The sequence below is a fragment of the Delphinus delphis genome, chromosome 11 (assembly GCF_949987515.2).
Source record: "Delphinus delphis chromosome 11, mDelDel1.2, whole genome shotgun sequence".
NCBI classification, from domain to species: Eukaryota; Metazoa; Chordata; class Mammalia; order Artiodactyla; family Delphinidae; genus Delphinus; species Delphinus delphis.
Window position 1 is genome coordinate 20,981,533 of NC_082693.1, and position 24,278 is coordinate 21,005,810.

At 37.7% G+C, this 24,278-nt stretch overlaps 1 protein-coding gene across 1 annotated transcript in view; it reads right to left on the reverse strand.

Moving 5' to 3' along the window:
* Positions 1–24,278, reverse strand: part of LMNTD1 (lamin tail domain containing 1) — a 442,143-nt gene that overhangs the window by 40,853 nt on the left and 377,012 nt on the right. The window contains exons 2-4 of the mRNA XM_060024464.1: positions 13,581–13,699; positions 4,137–4,372; positions 1,230–1,428 (exon numbers count right to left, since the gene is read on the reverse strand). Coding sequence (XP_059880447.1) covers positions 1,230–1,428; positions 4,137–4,372; positions 13,581–13,699 — 554 coding nt within the window. The remainder of the gene's footprint in view (positions 1–1,229; positions 1,429–4,136; positions 4,373–13,580; positions 13,700–24,278) is intronic.

Genomic DNA, 24,278 nt, shown 5'->3' on the forward strand with positions numbered 1-24,278 from the left:
AACAGTATGGAGATACCTCAAAAAAATAAAAATAGAGTTGCCATATGATCCAGCAATCCCACTCCTGGGCATATATCCAGACAAAACTACAATTCAAAGAGAAACATGCACCCCAATGTTCATAGCAGCACTATTTACAATAGCCAAGCCATGGAAACAACCTAAGTGTCCATTGACAGATGAATGGATATAGAAGATGTGGGGTATCTATCTATCTATCTATCTATACATCAGCCATAAAAAAAGAATGAAATAATGCCATACGCAGCAACATGGATGGACTGAGAGATGATCATACTAAGTGAAGTACGTCAGAAAGAGAAAGACAAATACCATATGGTATCACTTATATGTGGAATCTAAAGTATGACACAAATGAACATATCTATGAAACATAAACAAACTCACAGACATAGAGAACAGACTTTTGGTTGCCAAGGGGGAGGAGGGGTGGGGGAGGGAAGGATTGGGAGTTTGGGATTTGCAGATGCAAACTAGTATACATAAGATGGATAAACAACAAGGTTGTACTGTGTAGCACAGGGAACTATATTCAGAATCCTGTGATAAATCATAATGGAAAGAATATGGAAAAGAATGTATATATATGTATAACTGAGTCACTTTGCCGTATACCTGAAATTAACATGACATTGCAAATCAACTATACTTCAATAAAGTTTTTTTAAAATGTGTGTTTATTACTAAAAATTCACAATTTAATCTGTTGTTTGTGCAACAAGAAAAACAGGGTTAAGTAAATGCATAGATGCGTCAGCTTTTATTTTAGTTCTAATATCAACTTTCTTCCTGATCAATTCTTTTTTTCTACAGATACTAATAACCATAAAAATAGATCAGTAAGTTATAAATCCATCTTTTTCCTTCTGTCTTGAACTCAAGACAGATAGGAAAGAATTCTAAATCCATCTGATTGATTTGCCAATAATGAAAATTTTCTTGAATAATTGAGTTAACTTTATTGGTAAGCCTTATGTAGTGCTGTTTTCTCTGGCATCTTTGAAGAATTAACTTTCCTTGTTTGGTTCCCTAGAAAGTTATATTGATTCCTTTTAACTGCCCAGAATATGAAACAGTTATATTTTAATGGATTGCTTAGGGTCTTAGATGAGATCATGGATCTAACAACAGTTTAGAACTTTATTTCCTACTAATTTATTACTCCTACCCCAATAGAAGATATTAAATAATTCAAATAGAGTATTTACCTGGATCTAGATTGGCCCACTTCTTCAAGAATCATAGAAAAGTGCTTCCAAGTTTTCTTGGTGGGGAATGAGTGCGTGACAAGTTTCTTTGAATCACCAAACAAAGATAGGAAATAATCTTCCCCTTCCCCAACCACAGCTAGCTGAGAAGCAAGCACCGGCATAGTGTGTTTCTTTGGAATTTTGAAGTTGTTGAGTCCTTTCAAAGAAACCAAAGAAGGAAACAATAGAGAGAGAAGTAAATAAAAGATTAAAAGAAACCAAAGCTACTATCTTTATTCTTTGTTTCTACAAAATGATATTCTTTATACTTTTTACTGTCACAGTCAAACTAAGTGAGGATAGTTCGAAGCTTTAAACCAGTCTATAAAATAACCAGTGATTATTTTTAGTGACACTCAATTCCTAGAGATTACTGCAGTTATCTTAAACTATCAATTGTATCATCAGCATAATTACAATTTAACTGATTAAGTTGTACTACAAGCATCATAAGTTTTTGAGTAGGTAAAACATTTGAGTTTCTCAAATTTGGTACACTATATGTAAGTACAACTTTATTCTATTTTGTATTAGCTTTTCTCCCCAAATTGCTACTCATAAATTAAAGTCTCAAATGAGTCCTTTCCTACCAATGGTTTGTATTTTGCCAGGTAAAGACTTAAATTTCCTCTCATTAACTAAAATACTTTATTAAAAAGATAAAGTAATGCTTAACCAGATTCTTGTAACCTCTTACTCTTTTAAAATTCTCAGTAGTAAGATTCAAATACAAAATAAGTTTCAAGATTTTGCATAGAAAGAATCATGCTGGATAAATCTAATTATGTATCTGCAAAGAGAGAGTAACAGTACAGACAGGCATCATGATGAAATAGATAGAGCAATGTGTCTTGGATTTAGACACATCTGTACCCCAGCTCTGTCACTTACTAAGCCAAATGATTTAAACCTTCCAATTCTCAGTTTTCCTGAAAATAAAATAAGGATAATACTACTTTGTGTGAGGCGATGTGAGGATTGAAGATAATATAGGTAAGTGTCTAGCACAGTACCTGGCATTTAGCAGGTACTCAATAAATGATAGCTATTATTGTAGCACAGGGACTTTGGTCAATGTGACCCTGAATCCAAAATCATCAAAGGATTAAGACAATCTAGAGTGTGCTTTATCTTCTTGTGTCTTTAACAAAGCCAAAGCAATGTGAAAGGTGGAAAAAAAAAACATAGTTCCTAAAGAGGATTCCTCAGAGTATTTTGTTTAGAAGAAATATTTGGAATTAAGTTAGTTCATTCCCATTCAAGTGAGTATTTCCTTAATCTTTAAATTCCTTTGGGGGAAGAGAATATATAGCATCCTTAATAGCTCATCCTGAGGGATGAAAATCTTTGTATTCTAAAAGGAAAGAAGACACATTGATTTTAGTTCCAGTTATTATCTCATCTAGAAATGAAATGAACCAAATGCAACAAGTCGTGGTAGACTCAGCCATGTATCTACAGAGTCAGAACCTACAGTAACTGAAGAAGACTTCATCCCAGCACAACTCTCATCTTGCCAGGCGAAACCAGTATATTTGTTACCCTCCCCCTCAATACTAGGAGCTTTCACAGTTCAACTCAAATATAGAACATATACCATGATGATACAGTGCCAAAGGATGAGAAATATTACCTCCTTAGATATAAAATGTGTATTTTCACTTTTAAGCATATAGATTTTGGTCATTGCTAAAGGTCATTGTGAATTTAGGAGGCTTCTTCAAAAAATGTATCTTAGGCATACAAACAATGAAGCACAGGGAATATGACAATAATGGCAGTAGATCAAAATCCTATATAACACTGTGTCAAAGGCTTAGGAAAATACCAGGAACAAAATGAAATGTAGATAGGAAGGAGCAAGGCTGTAAATGTCTACAGAAGGGTAGAGGAAAATGAAGACATCAGGTAGTCATGGGTGTATTCGTGTTAACAATTTTGAAACTTGTTAGTTGACTGGTAATACAGACCCCAAATCTAGCCTATTCTATGAGAAGGTACTTACAGATACATTCAGATTCACAACTAATTTTATTGAGCACACTTGCTGTGTGCTAGGTGATTTTCATAAATATCTCATTTAATTCTTAGGATAGCCCTGTGAAGCTGATATTTTAATCCCCATTTTGTAGGTGTGGAAAATGGGACTCAGAGATGCTAAATACCTTACTTAATGTCCCATGTTATTGGGACTAGAAAGGGGATTTGAACCTAGGTCCTCTGTTTCCAAGGGCAGTGGTCTTTTCAGTAAACCTTGATAACATACCCTCAGAGTTCCCTAAACATGGTGAGGAACATACACCTCATGGTGTGAGCACTGCTGAGTGCATTGTTGGCAACTGTCAAAACTTTACTGCTGTTTTCATTTTCCTCTTCTCCAAATTCTTTATTGTTTTTCCCTTTTCTCTCCACCATTTTATTACCTACTTTATGTTTCTTCTTTCTCTTATCTACCCATCTTTCGTTACTTAAGCCATAGTCTCCTAAAGCATAACATACATAAGACATTGTTAATCTTTCTGGTAGCATTCAGAGGAAGAGCAGTTAATGCTATACATCAGAATTTTTAATCATTTAGCAATTCTAGAGCATCTAAGTGGTCAACCCATGAATTATTATGATAACTCAAGATATTTTAATCACAGAGATGATGTACTTGGCCACATATGTTTACGTGACTTGAATATGACTCCAGGGCTAGAATCAAGGATGGGCAGAGTCAAGTTATTCTGCATATGACATTAAGAAGTTAGTATTATTGGAGACAAATAATAAAACATCATTCTGGCTTCTAGGCACATAAAGACTCTATTGAACTATATGCTTTAAAAGTAGTCTAAAACACTTGGCACATGTTTTACTTACCCAAGCTGTCTTCTGATTGGGAATGGCTCACTAGAGCAGGTTTAAGAGGCTTTGGTCCAATTGTTGAAAAAGTTACTCCACTAACTTGAGGGCTGGACAGATAGTAACTGAGAGGTATTTCATTGGATAATGACCATGAACATGGCAGTGTAGTGGTATCTGAATCCGTTGACGTTGGAAAAAAATGTACTACAGATCGCTGTGTCTTTGGGAGATTGTCAGATGTGTCTTCAATTCTGTGTACAAAAATTAGTATAATAAACAAAGTGAGAAAGACAAAATGATAGACTGTGAGCACAAGAAGCATTAATTATCATTATTACTCAGGATTTTGCTTTTCAAAGATATTATGCATCTAACACAAGCGCAAGAACATCTTATATTTCTAGTTTTAACAATCTACATAAAACACTTTAGTGTCAAGTCATGCTTTTCTCTTTTCTATTTAAAAATCAATAAACTCCTACTTCAGATAGTTTTGCAAAAGTGTAAATGCTGAAAGAAGAAAATAAAAATTACTATATTCCACCAACTAAAAATTTTACCATTTCCTGCCATGCTTTTTATATTTTATTAAATTTTCTTAATAAATTTTTTATTGAAATATAGTGATTTACAATATTATATTAATTTCAGGTGTACAACATAGTGATTCAATATTTTTTCCTTCCAGGCCTTTTAATGCATTGTTTTTTTTTTTTTTTGCGGTACGCGGGCCTCTCACTGTTGTGGCCTCTCCCGTTGCGGAGCACAGGCTCCAGATGCGCAGGCTCAGCGGCCATGGCTCACGGGCCCAGACGCTCCGCAGCATGTGGGATCATCCCAGACCGGGGCACGAACCCGTGTCCCCTGCATCGGCAGGCGGACTCTCAACCACTGCGCCACCAGGGAAGCCCTAATGCATTTTTTTCACTCAAAATTGAGACTCTATAAACCATTTATATCCCACTTTTATCACTTATTATATTTCCCCTTTCCATTAACATGAAAAACATGATTATCATTTCTGTTTAATATGTAATAGTTTACTATACTTTTTCCTTTAATTTCTCCTGCTGCTTAACTAATTTTCCTGTATTTATAAAGATTCTAGAGTTAATGTGTGCTTTCAAATGCACTTTACAAATTAATAACTATAAATACAGCTCACATGTGTATGTTTGTGTGTATCTGTGTATGTGTATGTGTGAATGCTGAAGGGACTAGCACAAAAGAGGGCGAAGAAAGACTTACTTTCCAAGTATTATTTTTGTAAGTAAATCCTACTATATGAATAAAGATTTTCCTTTCTTTCTTTTTTATATATGTAAAAGTATAGTGTGCAAGCATTTAAACAAAATCCCTAAACTACAGTACACTTATTTTACAAGTAAAACAATATTCTCACGGAGTACCTCATGAAAAGGCTTATGACAACTGCATTTTATGAGTCACGTTGAGGCTCTTCTTAGTAACTTCAAAGCAATCCATGTGTGTGTGAATGTGTGTGTGTTTAATGCTTGAATTGTGAACAAAGTCCTGGGGTCCAACCCTTTAGCTCTCTGAAAACCAGACACTTGGCCAGCCCAAGCCCTGCCTTCCTGGGGGCCAAACGTCTATCCACTATAAGTCAGGAACTAAGTGTTTTGCCTCCAAGCACTGTCTCTATTTTGATCTCTTTGTTTTCCAGAGTTCCTATAATGTTATTTTAGCCAGTCTTCTGTTCTTTGTTTTTGTTTTTCCAAATCTTTCCATAACGGAACAAGGGCCTGAAGCTTCCTAATCTGCCATCTTGCTGATGTTACTCTCAATCTCTTTGTTTACCAGGAGGTATTCACAATCGTTTTGTTCTATAATTTGTAAGTTCCTTCATCAGAAATATTATATCTGGAGAGCTCTGTATTCAAAATCAGAATTCTCTAAGTGTGCCTCTCACAAGGCACAGATATCTCAGGCAATTTTTAAAAATAATTAAATGGCATTGGCTTTGGAAACGGCATTATTATTAGCCCAGAGCTTATCAAGCTTGAGCACGTGCCATTCTACCGACTACCCAACCACTCATCTTTGTCAAAAACCTCTAACCCATGAAGATATGCTCTTGAGTATGACTGTGGTGGTAACGAAAAGGAGACTACAGAGGTCTATTGTCAAATGACAAATATTTCATCTCTGTCTAAACTGAGACAGATCATATGACATAATTTTTCCCTGACACTGTCTAGAATAAGCAGGAAAAGGACCTTTCTCTTTCAAAGTTCCTTACATCTGGGTTTCATTACAGACAACTGGCTACATCTTTTCAGCATGTTCATTTTATAAGCTCTGAATTTTTTTCTTCCACTGGTAAAACAATAGCATTTCCAAATAAATTTAATTCCACAAAAGATTCCCAATAAGCCTTTGCAAATGTTGTGATCAAAGAACTTCAGTTTAGGGCCACAGGGGATTCTTGTTTTTGTAGTTGAATAAGAAATTTCTAATGGCAGCACACACCGTTGGAAGAGCTGAAACATTTCAGGAAGAGATGAGCGTGATGTAGCCCATTGTCTGAGCCCTGCACTCACCCACCTATTAGACTCCTTTTGGAAGATGAGAGATTTTCTTCCTAGTGCTTAGTGAGGTTTCCCTTTCCCATGTGGAATTTTCCAAGCCCTTACTTGGTATTTTGCTCCCTCTGTAATTGATTAGCACTAAACCAGAGGCAGTTATAAAAGTTCAATTCCAGCATTTCAATGTTATTTCAACGCTGCATTGGTAATACTGACAACAGTTATTTCTCAGATGACCTCTAAGAACAAATATTTAAAAAATAGACTTGAGGGAGATTGGTTCAAGATGGCAGAGTAGAAGGACGTGAGCTCACTCCCTCTTGCGAGAGCACTGGACTCATAACTAACTGCTGAAAAATCATTGACAGGAAGACACTGGAACTCAACAAAAAAGATACCCCACATCCAAAGACAAAGGAGAAGCCTCGATGAGACAGTAGGAGGGGTGCAATCACAATAAAATCAAAATCCATAACCACTGGGTGGGTGACTCACAAACTGCAGAACAATTACACCACAGGAGTCCACCCTCTGGAGTGAAGGTTCTGAGCACCAAGTCAGGCTTCCCAACCTGGGGGTCTGGCAATGGGAGGAGGAATTCCCAGAGAATCAGACATAGAAGGCTAGTGGAATTTGATTGCAGGACTTGGACAGGACTGTGGGAAACAGAGACTCCACTCTTGGAGGGCACACACAAAGTAGTGTGCACATCAGGACCCAGGGAGAAGGAGAAGTGACCCCATAGGAGACTGAAGCAGACCAACCTGCTAGTGTTGGAGGGTGTCCTGCAGAGGCAGGGGTTGGCTGTGGCTCACCATGGGGACAAGGACACTGGCAGCAGAAGTTGTGGGAAGTACTCCTTGCCATGAGCCCTCCCAAAGTCCACCATTAGCCACACCAAAGAGCCTGGGTAGGCTCCAGTGCTGGGTCGCCTCAGGCCAAACAACCAATAGGAAGGGAACCAACAGCCCTACCCATCAGCAGACAAGGGGATTAAAATTTTACTGAGCTCTGCCCACCAGAACAACACCCAGCTCTACCCACCACCAGTCCTTCCCATGAGGAAACTTGCACAAGCCTCTTAGATAGCCTCATCCACCAGAGGGAAGACAGCAAAAGCAAGAAGAACTACAGTTCTGCAGCCTGTGGAACAAAAACCACATTCACAGAAAGATAGACAAGATGAAAAGGCAGAGGGCTGTGTACCAGATGAAGGAACAAGATAAAACCCCAGAAAAACAGCTAAATGAAGTGGAGATAGGCAACCTGCCAGAAAAACAATTCAGAATAATGATAGTGAAGAAGATCCAGGACCACAGAGAAGAATGGAGGCAAAGATCGAGAAGATGCAAGAAATGTTTAACAAAAACCAAGAAGAATTAAAGAACAAACACCTAGAAGAATTAAAGAACAAAGAGAGATGAACAATACAATAACTGAAATGAAAAATACACTAGAAGTAAACAATAGCAGAATAACTGAGGCAGAAAAATGGATAAGTGACCTGGAGGACAGAATGGTGGAATTCACTGCTGAGGAACAGAATAAAGAAAAAAGAATGAAAAGAAATGAAGACAGCGTAAGAGACCTCTGGGACAACATTAAATGCACCAACATTCACATTATAGGGGTCCCAGAAAGAGAAGAGTGAGAGAAAGGAACCAAGAAAATACTTGAAGAGATTATAGTCGAAAACTTCCCTAACATGGGAAAAGAAATAACCACCCAAGTCCAGGAAGCACAGAGAGTCTGAGGCAGGATAAAGCCAAGGAGAAACATGCTGAGACACATAGTAATCAAATTGACAAAAATTAAAGACAAAGAAAAATTATTAAAAGCAACAAGGGAAAAATGACAAATAACATACAAGGGAACTCCCATAAGGTTAATAGGTGATTTATCAGCAGAAACTCTGCAAGCCAGAAGGGAGTGGTATGATATATTTAAGGTGATGAAAGGGAAGAACTTACAACCAAGATTACTATACCCAGAGAGGATCTCAATTCAGACTCAATAGAGAAATCAAAAGCTTTACAAACAAGCAAGAGCTAAGAGAATTCAGCACCACCAAACCAGCTCTACAACAAATGCTAAAGGAACTTCTCTAAGTGGGAAACACAAGAGAAGAAAAGGACCTACAAAAACAAAACCAAAACAATTAAGAAAATGGTAATAGGAACATACATAGCGATAATTACCTTAAATATGAATGGATTAAATGTTCCAACCAAAAGACCCAGGCTTGCTGAATGGATACAAAACCAAGACCCATCTATATGCTGTCTACAAGAGACCCACTTCAGACCTAGGGACACATACAGACTGAAATTGAGGGGATGGAAAAAGATATTCCATGCAAATGGAAATCAAAAGAAAGCTGGAGTAGCAATACTCATATCAGATAAAATAGACTTTAAAATAAAGAATGTTACAAGAGACAAGGAAGGACACACATAATGATCAAGGGATCAATCCAAGAAGTAGATATAAGAGTTATAAATATATATGCACCCAACATAGGAGCACCCTAATACATAAGGCAAACTCTACCAGCTATAAAAGAAGAAACTGACAGTAACACAATACTAGTGGGGGACTTTAACACTTCATTACACCAGTGGACAGATCATCCAAAGAGAAAATTAATAAGGAAACACAAGCTGTAAATGACACAATAAACCAGATAGATTTAATTGATATTTATAGGACATTCCATCCAAAAACAGCAGATGACACTTTCTTCTCAAGTGCACATGGAACATTCTCCAGGATAAATCACATCTTGGGTCACAAATCAAGCCTCGGTAAATTTAAGAAAATTGAAATCATATCAAGCATCTTTTCCAACCAAAACGCTATGAGATTAGAAATCAATTACAGGGAAAAAATGTAAACAACACAAACACATGGAGGCTAAACAATACATTACTAAATAACCAAGAGATCACTGAAGAAATCAAAGAGGAAATCAAAAAATACCTAGAGACAAATGACAATGAAAACACGATGATCCAAAACCTATGGGATGCAGCAAAAGCAGTTCTAACAGGGAAGTTTATAGCAATAAAAGCCTACCGCAAGAAACAAGAAACATCTCAAATAAACAATCTGAACTTACACCTAAAGGAACTAGAGAAAGAAGAACAAACAAAACTAAAGTTAGTAGAAGGAAAGAAATCATAAAGATCAGAGCAGAAATAAGTGAAATAGAAACAAAGAAAACAATAGCAAATATCAATAAAACTAAAAGCTGGTTCTCTGAGAAGATAAACAAGATTGATAAAACTTTAGCCAGACTCATGAAGAAACAGAGGGAGAGGACTGAAACCAATAAAATTAGAAATTAAAAAGAAGTTACAACAGACACCACAGAAATACAAAATATCATAAGAGACTACTACAAGCAACTCTATGCCAATAAAATGGACAACCTGGAAGAAATGGACAAATTCTTAGAAAGGTATAATTTTCCAAGACCAAACCAGGAAGAAAAAAAAAATATGAACAGACAAATCACAAGTAATGAAATTGAAACTGTGATTAAAAATCTTCCAACAAACCAAAGTCCAGTACCAGATGGTTTCACAGGTGAATTTTGTCAAACATTTAGAGAAGAGCTAACACCAATGCTTCTCAAACTCTTCCAAAATTTGCAGAAGAAGGAACACTCCCAAACTCATTCTACAAGGCCACCATCACTCTGATACCGAAACCAGACAAATATACTACAAAAAAGAAAATTACAGACCAATATCACTGATGAATATAGATGCAAAAATCCTCAGCAAAATAGTAGCAAACAGAGTCCAATGACACATTAACAGGATCATACACCATGGTCTAGTGGGATTTATCCAAGGGAGGCAAGGATCCTTCAATATACTCAAATGAATCAATGTGATACACCATATTAACAAATCAAAGAATAAAAACCATATGATCATCTCCATAGATGCAGAAAAAGCTTTTGACAAAATTCAACACCGATTTATGATAAAAACTCTCCAGAAAGTTTGCATAGAGGGAACCTACCTCAATATAATAAAGGCCATTTATGACAAACCCACAGCAAACATCATTCTCAATGGTGAAAAACTGAAAGCATTTTCTCTAAGATCAGGAACAACACAAGGACATCCACTCTTGCCACTATTATTCAACAGTGTTTTGGAAGTCCTAGCCATGGAAATCAGAGAGGAAAAGGAAATAAAAAGAATACAAACTGGAAAGAAGAAGTAAAACTGTCACTGTTTGCAGATGACATGATACTATATAAATAGAATCCTAAGGATGCCACCAGAAAACTACTAGAGCTAATCAATGAATTTGGTAAAGTTGCAGGATACAAAATTAATGCAAAGAAATATCTTGCATTCCTATACACTAACAACGAAAGATCAGAAAGAGAAATTAAGGAAACAATCCCATTCACCATTGCTACAAAAAGAATAAAATACCTAGGAATAAACCTACCTAAGGTGGTAAAAGACCTGTTCTGAGAAAACTATAAGACACTGATGAAAAAACCAAAGATTACACAAACATATGGAGATATACCATGTTTATGGATTGGAAGGATCAATATAGTGAAAATGACTATACTACCCAAAGCAATCTTCAGAGTCAATGCAATCCCTATCAAACTACCACTGGCATTTTTTACAGAACTAGAACAAAACATCTTCTAGACACAAAAGACCCCATATAGCTAAAGCAATCTTGAGAAAAAAAAAATGGAGCTGGAAGTATCAGTCTCCCTGACTTCAGACTATACTACAAAGCTACAGTAATCAAGACAATATGGTACTGGCAGAAAAACACAAATAGAGATCAATAGAACAGGGTAGAAATCCCAGAGATAAACCCACACACCTATGGTCAACTAATCTATGACAAAGAGGCAAGGATATACAATGGAGAAAAGATGGTCTCTTCAATAAGTGGTGCTGGGAAAACTGGACAGCTACATGTAAAAGAATGCAATTATAACACTCCCTAACACCATACACAAAACAAACTCCAAATGGATTAAAGACCTAAATGTAAGATCAGACACTATAAAACTCTTAGAGGACAACATAGGAAGAACACTCTTTGACATAAATCACACCAAGATCTTTTTTGACCCACCTCCTAGAGTAATGGAAATGAAAGCAAAAATAAACAAATGGGACCTAATGAAACTTAAAAGCTTTCGGACAGCAAAGGAAACTATAAATAAGACGAAAAGCCAAGCCTCAGAGTGGGAGAAAATATTTGCAAACATATCAACAGACAGAGGATTAATCTCCAAAATATATAAACAGCTCATGGAGCCCAATATTAAAAAGAACAAACAACCCAGTCAAAAAATGGACAGGAGGCCTAAATAGACATTTCTCCAAAGAAGACATACAGATGGCCAATAGGCACATGAAAAGCTGCTCAACATCACTAATTATTAGAGAAATGCAAATCAGAACTACAATGAGGTATCACCTCTCACTGGTTAGAATGGGTATCACCAGAAAATTTACAAACCACAAATGCTGGAGAGGGTGTGGAGAAAAGGGAACACTCTTGCACTGTTGGTGGGAATGTAAACTGATACAGCCACTATGGAGAACAGTATGGAGGGTCCTTAAAAAACTAAAATTATAATTACCATACAACCCAGCAATCCCACTACTGGGCATATACCCAGAGAAAACCATAATTCAAAAAGACATATGCACCCCAATGTTCAATGCACAACTATTTACAATAGCCAGGTCATGGAAACAACCTAAATGCCTGTCGACAGATGAATGGGTAAAGAAGATGTGGCACACATATACAATAGAATATTACTCAGCCATAAAAAGGAACGAAATTCAGTCATTTGTAGAGACGTGGTTGGACCTAGAGACTGTCATATAGAGTGAAGTAAGTCAGAAAGAGAAAAACAAATATTGTATATTAACGCATATATGTGGAATCTAGAAAAATGGTACAGATGAACTGGTTTGCAAGGCAGAAATAGAAACACAGATGTAGAGAACAAATGCATGGACACCCAGGGGGGAAAGCGGGGGGTGGGGATTGTGGTGGTGGTGGGATGAATTGGGAGATTGGGATTGACATATATACACTAATATGTGTAAAACAGATAACTAATAAAAACACTTTAAAGAAATAGACTTGAGGGCTTCCCTGGTGGCGCAGTGGTTGAGAGTCCGCCTGCCGATGCAGGGCACCCGGGTTCGTGCCCCGGTCTGGGAAGATCCCACATGCCGTGGAGCGGCTGGGCCTGTGAGCCATGGCTGCTGAACCTGCGCGTCTGGAGCCTGTGCTCCACAGTGGGAGAGGCCACAACAGTGAGAGGCCCACGTACCACAAAAAAAAAAAAAAAAAAAAAATAGACTTGAACTGATCAGTAAACACAGGGCATCTAGATCTAAAGTAACATTAGCCTTAAACTGTGTATGTTCAATATTAGAGGTCATTTTCTAGAAAACATTGGAAAACCAATGCTAATGCTTTATTTGATAGAATGATTTACATTAGTAGTAAAAAGAGAGCTGTAGCTTTTATTTAACATCCTCACAGACATTTCCCAAACCAAAATTCTCTAGCAGTTCTCTGTCCCCAGGTTAAGAAAGTAGTTTTAAAGAAACTGTCTGCCAATTACCTTAAAGAAACAATTAACATGCTAGATATGAGCTTTGGAATCTCAACCAGGTCTGATATGGTGGAGATCTGTCTAGGTGAATTTTTACATTACTCAAAGACTATACCTTATAAAACAGTGGTTGGGGAAATTGTATGTTATCATTAATTAATTTTAGGAAATTTGTAGACTCGATTCTAGTTCTAACTTTTTATAAGCTGTTTTGAAACAAAGAGGTCAAATACTCCAACCTCAACTTCTAAAACTCATTTGTGCCTTTCTTACTGCGCTTGATTTTCCATTTTATTTTCCTCCTCATGGACTTCACTCTGCGGGACCGCCGAAATTTCCTGAGTGGCTTGTGTGTCTTTCATCTTGGCTGGAAGAGAAGTCTCTTTTCTTTTCTGGGAAAACAAATCATGACATTAGTCAGTGAATAGAGCTGAGTTTCAAGGCAGATTTTCTTTTTTGAGTGACCTCACTTGTTAATGTAACTACCTTAAAGCACCTGCCAGACTTCATGATTTCTTAACCAAGCTGGGGTCAGAACCAGGATTCTAATATGAATATGTAAGCACTGATATAGCCAATACTGATATAGCCAATACTGATATTGGCTAAAAATATTGAACACATCAAGATGAAGGTGTGTAGCACTCACTGGAAGCAACTCAAGAGGCAGTGCAGTAAGCCAGCAAAGCTACCTTTATGATTACAACTTTCACATCTGGCCAACACCACCTGTTAGAACACTGTGAAGTAATGTCTCCATAGTTACAAAGTTCCAGTCTCTGAACAATTACTATGTTAATGCTGCACCTGCTTTGCAGTTTGCAGACATCAAATAAGAGTAACTTGCCTTTAAGAGAGCTGTTTATCCTACCAGACAAACTTTGCCATCAAAATGTTTGATATCCTATTTTGGATTTCTTAGGATTAAGGCTAGTATGCAAATATTGGGGGAGTTAATCACTGTTTTTTGTCTTTTTGTTTGTTTTGTTTTGACAAATGCTCTTTGAGCACATGGCAACAGCTAGGCAGCAGGAACAGAAACCTTGTATATTTTAAGGCGAAAAGAAACCTATTGGTAGAAACAGTGAAATCAAAGCCAGGAGTTCTAAATTCTTCTAGTTACACCAGCAATATGATTTAGAAGAAATCACTTAATTCAGATTCTATCTTGTGTCATGATAATAATGGCATGGGAATAAAATTAACCCGTATGAAAGTAAATGATCGTACACAGTAATAAGATATAGAATGATGATGATTACTGGATGAGTAAGTTCATTCAATAAATATTTAAATAAGCATCTACTGTGTACCAGGAACCAGCAAGTTACTATGAACAAATAATTCCCACTTCAAGGAATAATGATAAAATATCTTCCAATTTAGATTAGAAAAGGCTTCCAAAAAACTAAAAATAGATCTACCATATGACACAGCAATCCCTCTACTGGGCATATACCCTGAGAAAACCCTAATTCAAAAAGAGTCATGTTCCACAATGTTCACTGCAGCTCTATTTACAATAGCCGGGACATGGAAGCAACCTAAGTGTCCATCAACAGATGAATGGATAAAGAAGGTGTGGCATACATATACAATGGAATATTACTCAGCCATAAAAAGAAATGAAATCGAGTTATTTGCAGTGAGGTGGATGGACCTAGAGTCTGTAATACAGAGTGAAGTAAGTCATATAGAGAAAAACAAATACCATATGCTAACACATATATATGGAATCTAAAAAAAAAAAATGGTCATGAAGAACCTAAGGGCAGGACAGGAGTAAAGACGCAGACCTACTAGAGAATGGACTTGAGGACACGGGGAGGGGGAAGGGTAAGCCGGGACGAAGTGAGAGAGTGGCATGGACATATATACACTACCAAATGTAAAACTGATAGCTAGTGGGAAACAGCCACGTAGCATAGGGAGATCAGCTCGGTGCTTTGTGATCACCTATAGGGGTGGGATAGGCAGGGTGGGAGGGAGAGGCAAGAGGGAGGGGATATGGGGATATATGTATATGTATGGCTGATTCACTTTGTTATAAAGCAGAAACTAACACACCATTGTAAAGCAATTATACTCCAATAAAGATGTTAAAAAAAACATAAAATATATAGATGTATATCTGAAAAAAAAAGGAAAATGGCTTCCATCTTGGAATGATGAACAGTATTTAAATACAAAGGACAATGAAGAAAGTAACTCTTTTAATAAAAGAAAAAGGCAAGAAGTATATCACATAATGAGGCAAGTAAACGAGAGGAGAGTAAACATTTTACTATTTTCTGCATCTCAGAGATAAAGAGAAATTCCTTACCAGCATTATAGGCCAATTGCATAAATACAGCATAAAGAGATTTATAAATTTACACTTATGTTTAGAAAAGAATTAAAAATGGATTTATTATTTCGTGCCACTGTCCCAGTTTCCCTAAATCTACCTGTCTGGATGGTTTCCTAGCTGTAAAAATTTCTGTACTTGAACCACATATGTTAGCATGATGTCATTATGACCTCATTTGTTTTATCAGAGCACCTATCCACATTTTCCAGCATAGTTTGGAGAAACAAAATTCTGTCAACTGAGAAAAACTTTGAAAAGCTTTGAAATTGTGAACGTTTCAATAGTTATTTCCCACACAGGATATTTTCCTTATTTCCCTTCTCCAAATTAGAGCATATATGCAATTAAAATCAATTTCCTCTTTTACTGCTTCTCAAACTAAGCCAGTGGTTTTCAAAAGGAGTTGAAGTGAATCATAGCGGGAATTTTGCAAATATGAAGGGACATTAATAGTAGTCATAAAGATTTGGTGGGGTGCTAACTGGCATTTAGCAGACAGGATCCAGAAATGCTAGATTTTCTGAAATGTGGCAGATAATCCTACTTGGCAAAGAATTTTCCCACATACCACATGACTTGCCAGACATTCATGTAGATGAAAAATAGTTTATAATTATTTGAGCCTAAAGCCTAGCTCCATATTACATATAAATGCAAAATATTTTTGTACACTTTTAATTATTTTGTACACAATTACTTACATTGAGGGAAGGTTATAGATTGGTTTGTTCAGACCTTTTCCAATAATTTTTCATCAGTTTGGAAAAATTACATCATCAATGGCAATACCACTTGGTGTATTCATGTGGCTGTTATAGGTAATAACCGTAGCAACAATAACAAAATCAACCTGAATCTGATGAATCCTCTAACTTACATAAAATACAGAGAACAGAAAAGCACGTTAGCTAATAGATCAAGAGATTTAAAAGACACCCTTTGTCATTTGTGGATATAATTTATAACCTAATTCAAGCAAACTGTAAAAAGTGCGTGACACTGGAAATTTAAGTACTCTGGGTATTTAATGATATTAGGAATAAATGTTAAATATTTATGGTGTATTATGGTATTATGATTGTATTTTTTAAACAAGATTCCTTGTTGTTTAGAAATACATACTGACGCATTTAGAGATAAAATGATATGATGTCTAGATTTGCTTCAAAATAATACAGAGGGTAGGGAGTGGATGGAGTTGTGGATGAAAATGATGGAAGTGACTTGTAATAGTTGAAGCTAGGTAATGGGTACTGGGGGTTTGTTTATTTTTTCTATAAATGTTTGAAATTCTCTGTTGTAAAAAGGGAGGATCAGGGCTTCCCTGGTGGCGCAGTGGTTGAGAATCTGCCTGCTGATGCAGGGGACACGGGTTCGAGCCCTGGTCTGGGAGGATCCCACATGCCGCGGAGCAAGTACGCCCGAGAGCCACAACTACTGAGCCTGCGCGTCTGGAGCCTGTGCTCCGCAACAAGAGAGGCCACGACAGTGAGAGGCCCGCGCACCGCGATGAGGGGTGGCCCCCGCTTGCCACAACTAGAGAAAGCCCTCGCACAGAAACGAAGACCCCACACAGCAAAAATAAATAAATTAGTTAATAAACTCCTACCCCCAACATCTTCTTTAAAAAAAACAACGGAGGATCATTTGGGAATGTGTAGACTCCACACATTGATAGCATCATCTTCATGGCTGTCTCTAATTCAGGAAGGACAGAGTCAAGATAGAGCTGAAAGCAGAAAAGCAGAGAGCAGAAAAGCAGAAACACTTACTGTTTATGAGGTTCAGTAGCCTTCACACAGGTTCTTTCACCTCAGCTCTGGAAGATGGGAGTCTCCCCATTTTCCCAAATGAGGAAGTGGAAGTTCAGAGAGATGAATACCTCTTCCAAGGTTATATGGTCAATAGATGGCAGAGCCGGGATTTGGTCTCACATCCATTTGTTACAAAATCCCCTTCACGGGCTTCCCTGGTGGCGCAGTGGTTGAGAGCCCGCCTGCCGATGCAGGGCACATGGGTTCATGCCCCGGTCAGGGAGGATCCCACATGCTGCGGAGCGGCTGGGCCCGTGAGCCATGGCCGCTGAGCCTGCGCGTCCGGAGCCTGTGCTCCGCAACGGGAGAGGCCACAACAGTGAGAGGTCCGCGTACCGCAAAAAAAAGGGGGCTTCCCTGCTGGTGCAGTGGTTGAGAGCCCGCCTGCTGATGCAGGGGTCACAGGCTCATGCCCGGGTCAGGGAGGATCCCACATGCCGCGGAGCGGCTGGGCCCGTGAGCCATGGCCGCTGAGCCTGCGCGTCCGGAGCCTGTGCTCCGCAACGGGAGAGGCCACAACAGTGAGAGGCCCGCGTACCGCAAAAAAAAGAGGCTTCCCTGGTGCCGCAGTGGTTGAGAGTCCGCCTGCCGATGCAGGGCACACGGGTTCGTGCTCCGGTCCGGGAAGATCCCACATGCCGCGGAGCGGCTGGGCCCGTGAGCCATGGCCAATGAGCCTGCGCGTCCGGAGCCTGTGCTCCGCAACGGGAGAGGCTACAACAGTGAGAGGCCTGCGTACCGAAAGAAAAAAAAAAAAATCCCCTTCACTATATTCCCTGTTTCTCTGCTGTAATTCCTGTCCAATGTCTTCCTAGCTCCTTCCACGGTAACTGCCTAACCATTTACCTACTCCCGAACCAGCTTTGTCTCTTTCTTTCTCTTCGCACTGGTCTCAGATCACTCTCTCCCAACTTCCGGACTCTGTGTCATTTCTCTTTGGCCTTATCCTCTATTGGGAACACACCAGAATTTTGCATGAGAAATTGAAGCCCCATAAGAGTAGATATAGGGCAAAATAAGATGATGAAAACTGAGTTTTATATTATGAGCTTTTACCTTGATTAAGAAAAAATTAAAAGTGGCAAAATACCAACATATTCAGTAATCAAAAAAACCCCAAAATATTTTATGTCCATAATTTTTTAAAAGTTGAAAAACACAGAGAACTGGCTTTATGCATCCTGGACCTCTGTCTCCACATATGGAGAACATTTGCACAGTAGGGGATTTTTTTTATTAAATCAGTAATATAAATAAAATGTCTTGTGTGAATGAAGGTTGTATATATAAAGAGAATTTTCTTCCTCTCTCAGGCCATGGGTGGAAATTTCCAAACTGAGTAATATGCAGTTGAAGATTACAATTTAAAACATGACATGTTCCACTAAGATTCAAAGAGTTTGTATATATAGGAATACAGTTTCACATTTGCACCCATATTATAGTATAAATTCCTATTGTGAAGCATCTTACTAGTCTAAAAATATACTGTATTTCTTCATTTCCTTCACACAGAACCACGTGTAAATAACACAGCCTTGAACAGAGATGCTATTATTTCACCTTGACGTCAGGGTCATGTGAAGGTCCTACAGGACGTGTTCACAGAGAGGATAAAGGACCACTTATTGGGAGGTTCGAGTTTCAGATAGCTTGCTCAAATACCTTCATGGCTCTTCCCAATCACAAAATTCTATTGCCAAACAGCACTAAGAATGTCTGCATATGTGATACTAAACATCAAACAGTGGTTTGAATCCTCGGACATATGTACCAGTTTTAGCAATGGTTCATAAATAACTGCATGGTTACTTCACACACAGGGTACATGTACTGAGGCTCAGCCTTTATCCACGAATCATTTCTACACATGTTCTTTAGAGGAATAAAATACTTATTCTAAGACAGGGCATCTCAGACTTTTTCAGAAAGGCAGAGATCCAGAACATACGCTCTTACTTGCAGAACACCATTTTCCTGTAAAATACTTTAAAAAATACAATATATTCAATATATTTTTTACTTCATCTACACACCGTTTTTATATATTTTTACTAGCAACAAGAAATGCACTTCATATTATTTGGATACCATGTAAACGCATAACCACCGGCTCACACGTTTTAAAACAAAATAAAACACCCAACAAACTGCTGAGCCAAGAATAAACGATTGGTTTTGAGTTTTCCTGTGGATATGAATTTGCAGTTTCAGTTTCTTCTCTCATCGACTGGCAACCTTAAGCAGGAAAGTGGTGTCTGGAGCCAAAGACTTGTAGAAAAGGATTGGAGAACAATTTCAATTGAGAACATGCGATCCATTAACTTTTTTTCTTTTGCACACAGGGTAAAGGCGATCATTACTCCATATTACAGTCGAACGCTCCCTCTCTACAGCTTATGGAACACTAGTGCCCCGTGGGAACAAGTATGAGCAGCAGTGGATTAAAGGAGTGTGAAAGAGAGTTATTAGAAGCCTGAATGTGAGCCCTACCCATGGCATCAGGCACAAATATACGACTGAATGGAGCCTGGCCCAGCTCACTGTGGAAGCACACCCAGGCGAGGAGGGGCCTCAACCCTGCCTCAACCCTTCTTCCCTGGTTAGGGCACACGTAACAGATTTGATCAGTTGTAGCTACTGCCAGCATTATTCATGACTGATGATGGCAATAGGTGGCCATGAGGGGTACAGTTCACTAAGGGCGGATTCGTTACTCTTGAGAACCCCCCTGATAGTTCTGTCTACATAAATGAAGCTGCTTTCATTATTCTCCCGACAGTTTGAAGTACAAGCAAATTTAAACTGGTAAATTAAATTTAAGTTGGCTAGCAGCTTTTCTCCTCATGTGCAAATGAGAGAACAGAAGAAATTGAGAGGCTCCTAAGGATATTAAGGACCCCGAGGTTCACGTTATGACTTTTGCAAGAAAAGGACACCTCTAACCTTCACTAGGAACAGAAAATAAATGATCAGCGTGGATAATACTGTGCCTGAAATTATCCTGTGTCATTTGTTTGAGACCCTGCCTGTTAGAAAGAGGTGAGAAACCAGACATCTGAGATGGAATGAGAAAATTCATGCAGTGTGAGGGAATGGAACTCTCTGACCTTTGGCCACATGTAGATTAGTTTGTAGGAGAAGAAAGACAAGCTGGACATTTTTATACACTGGAGATTTTCATTGGCTGTTCTATTATCCTTAGTTTTGTTGTTATTGTTCTGTGTTCATGTTTGTTTCTCCCTTATTTTCTGAGTAAATGCTTTTACAATTCAGAGCCATAATCAATAGTGAATACTACTACTACTAGCTATCATTTAACATACATTTCCTATTTGTGTTAAGTACTCTATGTATATTATTTCATTTCATCCTTTTAAGGATGTGTAATTATCTGTCTTTCACAGATGATGAAACTGACACTTATAGCAGTCAGATAATTGCCCAGAGTCACACAGCTATGAAGTGGCAGAACCAGGGCCAGAGTTCTGGTCTGTCTGACTTTAGAGATTGTATTCTTCATCATTATACTCCATCATTCTCTGAAAAATACAGAGCACCACTGTTTAAAAGACTATTGGACAGGGCTTCCCTGGTGGCGCAGTGGTTGAGAGTCCGTCTGCCGATGCAAGGGACGCAGGTTCGTGCCCCGGTCCGACAAGATCCCACATGCCGCCCAGCGGCTGGGCCCGTGAGCCGTGGCCGCTGAGCCTGCGCGTCCGGAGCCTGTGCTCCGCAACGAGAGGCCACAGCAATGAGAGGCCTGCGTACCGCAAAAAAAAAAAAAAAAGACTATTGGACAAACAGTCTATAATGATATAAATAGGTGACAGCCATGTTCCTTGCTCTTCTGAAATTTATTCTTTTGATGGGGCAGTAGTATCTGTGAATATGAAAAAATAATGCATGACAGAATGTGATAAAAATCAAAGGATAGTTCTGTTAAGAACTAGAAGAACTCAGGGAAGAATTAGTACTTTTGCTGTTGTGGTTAGAAAAGACTTCACAGAAGAGATGAGATATGTGTGGACCTCAAAGGATAGATAGGATTTGGAAAAGCAGAGAACAGGAAGGAAGGCATTTATTATCTTATATTTTCATGCATGTGTTCACTCAACAAATACATATTAATTGTCTGTTGTGACTAGACAGTGTTGAATGTACTTTTCTGGCGAGCATCAAAATCCAGGGGTAGACATGGGGTAGGCATATTAATGGCTGAGGCAGAGAGACGGCCTGGGTGTGCAGTCCTAGGTAGAGTCAGATAGATAGGGGAGACCAGATCAGGGAGGGCTGTGAACCAGGCCAAGGAGTAGAATATATTCTCAGTATGCATTATCTAGCCATTTACTTGTTCCTAATGGCTCAATAATTATATTAATTACTGGATATTTCAAGAGTTTCTTGCTTCTGTTTGTATGTAAGAATGTGTGTGTATGTTTTTCTTTTCCTTTTGTTTTTGGATTTGTAAGAGTTATTTATTTAATCCAGATCAAAGTTCTTTGCTGTATTTATGTATTACAAATATATTCTCTCAAATTGTAATTTGTCTTTTTACTCTCTGAAAGGTGCATTTTATGACTAGAGATTCTTGATTTTAATGAAGTCCAATTTATCAATCTTTTCTCTTAATGACTTTGTGTCCTATGTAAGAAATATTTATTTAAATTGAGGCCATGGAAATATTAGACTATTTTTTCTCCTGGAAGTTTTACTTTTGTACCTTTAATATTTATGAACCACCTTAAATTGATTATTGTGCATAATACGCAGAAGGATTCAAGGTTTAGTTCTTTTATTCACAGAGTTATCCAGTAGACCCTGCACTCTTTACTGAGAAGACAGCATTCCTCCCATTGAAAGACAATAGTACCTCAGTTGTAAATCATGTGGCCATATGTGTTTGGGTCTCTATTATGTTCTATTAATTTATTTGTCTATCCTTGTGCCATTACTGTACTGTCATAATTAGGGTAATTTTATAGTATAGTATATAGGTCTTTCAAAAAATTTGTTCAATACTATCATGACTTCTAGGTTCTTTGATTTCCATGCGAATTTTTAGAATCATCTTGTCAATTAAAAAAAAATACCAGCTTATATTTTGTTTGGGATTGCACTGAATCTACAGATCAATTTGGAAAGAATGGATTATCTCTAATCTTGCTTTCTGGTAATATTCTTGTCAGGTTTGGGTATGAAGATTATGCTGGGCTCTGAAATAAAAGCAAAAATAAATTAATGGAACCTAATTAAACTTAAAAGCTTTTGCACAGCAAAGGAAGCCATCAACAAAATGAAAATACAACCTACAGAATGGGAGAAAATATCCACAGATGACAACCAACAAGGTGTTTATATCCAAAATATATAAACAGCTCATACAATTCAATATCAAAAAAACAAATAACACAATAAGGGAATGGGCAGAAGACCTGAATAGATATTTTCCCAAAGAACACATAGAGATGGCTAACAGTCCCGTGAAAAGATGTTCAACATTGCTAATTATTAGAGAAATGCAAATCAAATCAACAATGAGCTATTGCCTCACACCTGTCAGAATGGTTATCATCAAAATGTCTACAGATAAGAAATGTTGGGAAGGATGTGGAGAAAAGGGAACACTTGTACACTGTTGGTGGGAATGTAAATTGGTGCAGCCACTGTGGAAAACGTTATGGTCAAAAAACTAAAAATAGAACTACCATATGATCCAGCAATTCCACTCCTGGGTACATATCTGGAAAAAAATGAAAATATTGATTTGTAAGGATATATGCACCCCAATGTTCATAGCAGCACTATTTACAATAGCCAAGATATGGAAGTAACTCAAGTGTACAGGAACAGATGAATAGATAAAGAAGATGTGGTATATATACACAATAGAATATTACTCAGCCATAAAAAAATGAAATTCTGTCATTTGCAGCAATATGCATGGATGTGGAGAATATTGTGCTTAGTGAAAAAAGAGAGAGAAAGACAAATAGTGTATGATATTACTTATATGTGGAATCTAAAAAATAATACAAAGGAATGTATGTAGTAAAACAGAAAACAGACTCACAGATACAGGAAAAAAACTAGTGGTTACCGGTGGGGAGAGGGAAGAGGAAGGGGCAAGTTAGGGGGATGGGATATAGAGATTAAAAACTGCTATGTATAAAATAGATAAGCAACAAAAATATATTGAACAGCACAGGGAATTATAGCCATTACCTCGTAAAAAATTAAAAAAAAGAAAGAATGAAAGATCATGCTGGTTTCATAAAACAAGTTGGTAAGTGTTTTCTCTTTTTCCATTATCTGAAAGAAATTGTGCAAGATTGGCATTATTACTTCTTTATATCTGGGGCAGAATTTACTGGTGAAACATTCTGGTTCTGGACTTTACTTTCTGGGCAGTTTTAAAATTCAATTTTAGTTTGAAAAATTCAATTACAGTTTTAGGACTGATTATATTTTCTGTTTCTTCTTTGTTGATTTCTGGTAGGCTGTGTTTTTACCAAAATTTTTTCAAAAGGAATCTGTGATGTTTTCTCCCTTTTCATTACTGATATTGGTTATTTGCCTCTTCTATATATTTTCCTCTTTGTTAATTTAATCAGTCTTTTTAAAGAACCAAGCACTGGCTTTGGATCCTTTTTATTATACGTTCTAAAACTTTCTTTGGGTTCAGTTTGCTATTATTTTTGTGAATACTTGAGATGGCTATTTAGATAATTACAGCCTATTTTTATTTTCTAATATAGGCAGTTAAGGCTTAATGGCATTTCCCACTAAGCATGGCTTTAGCTTTAT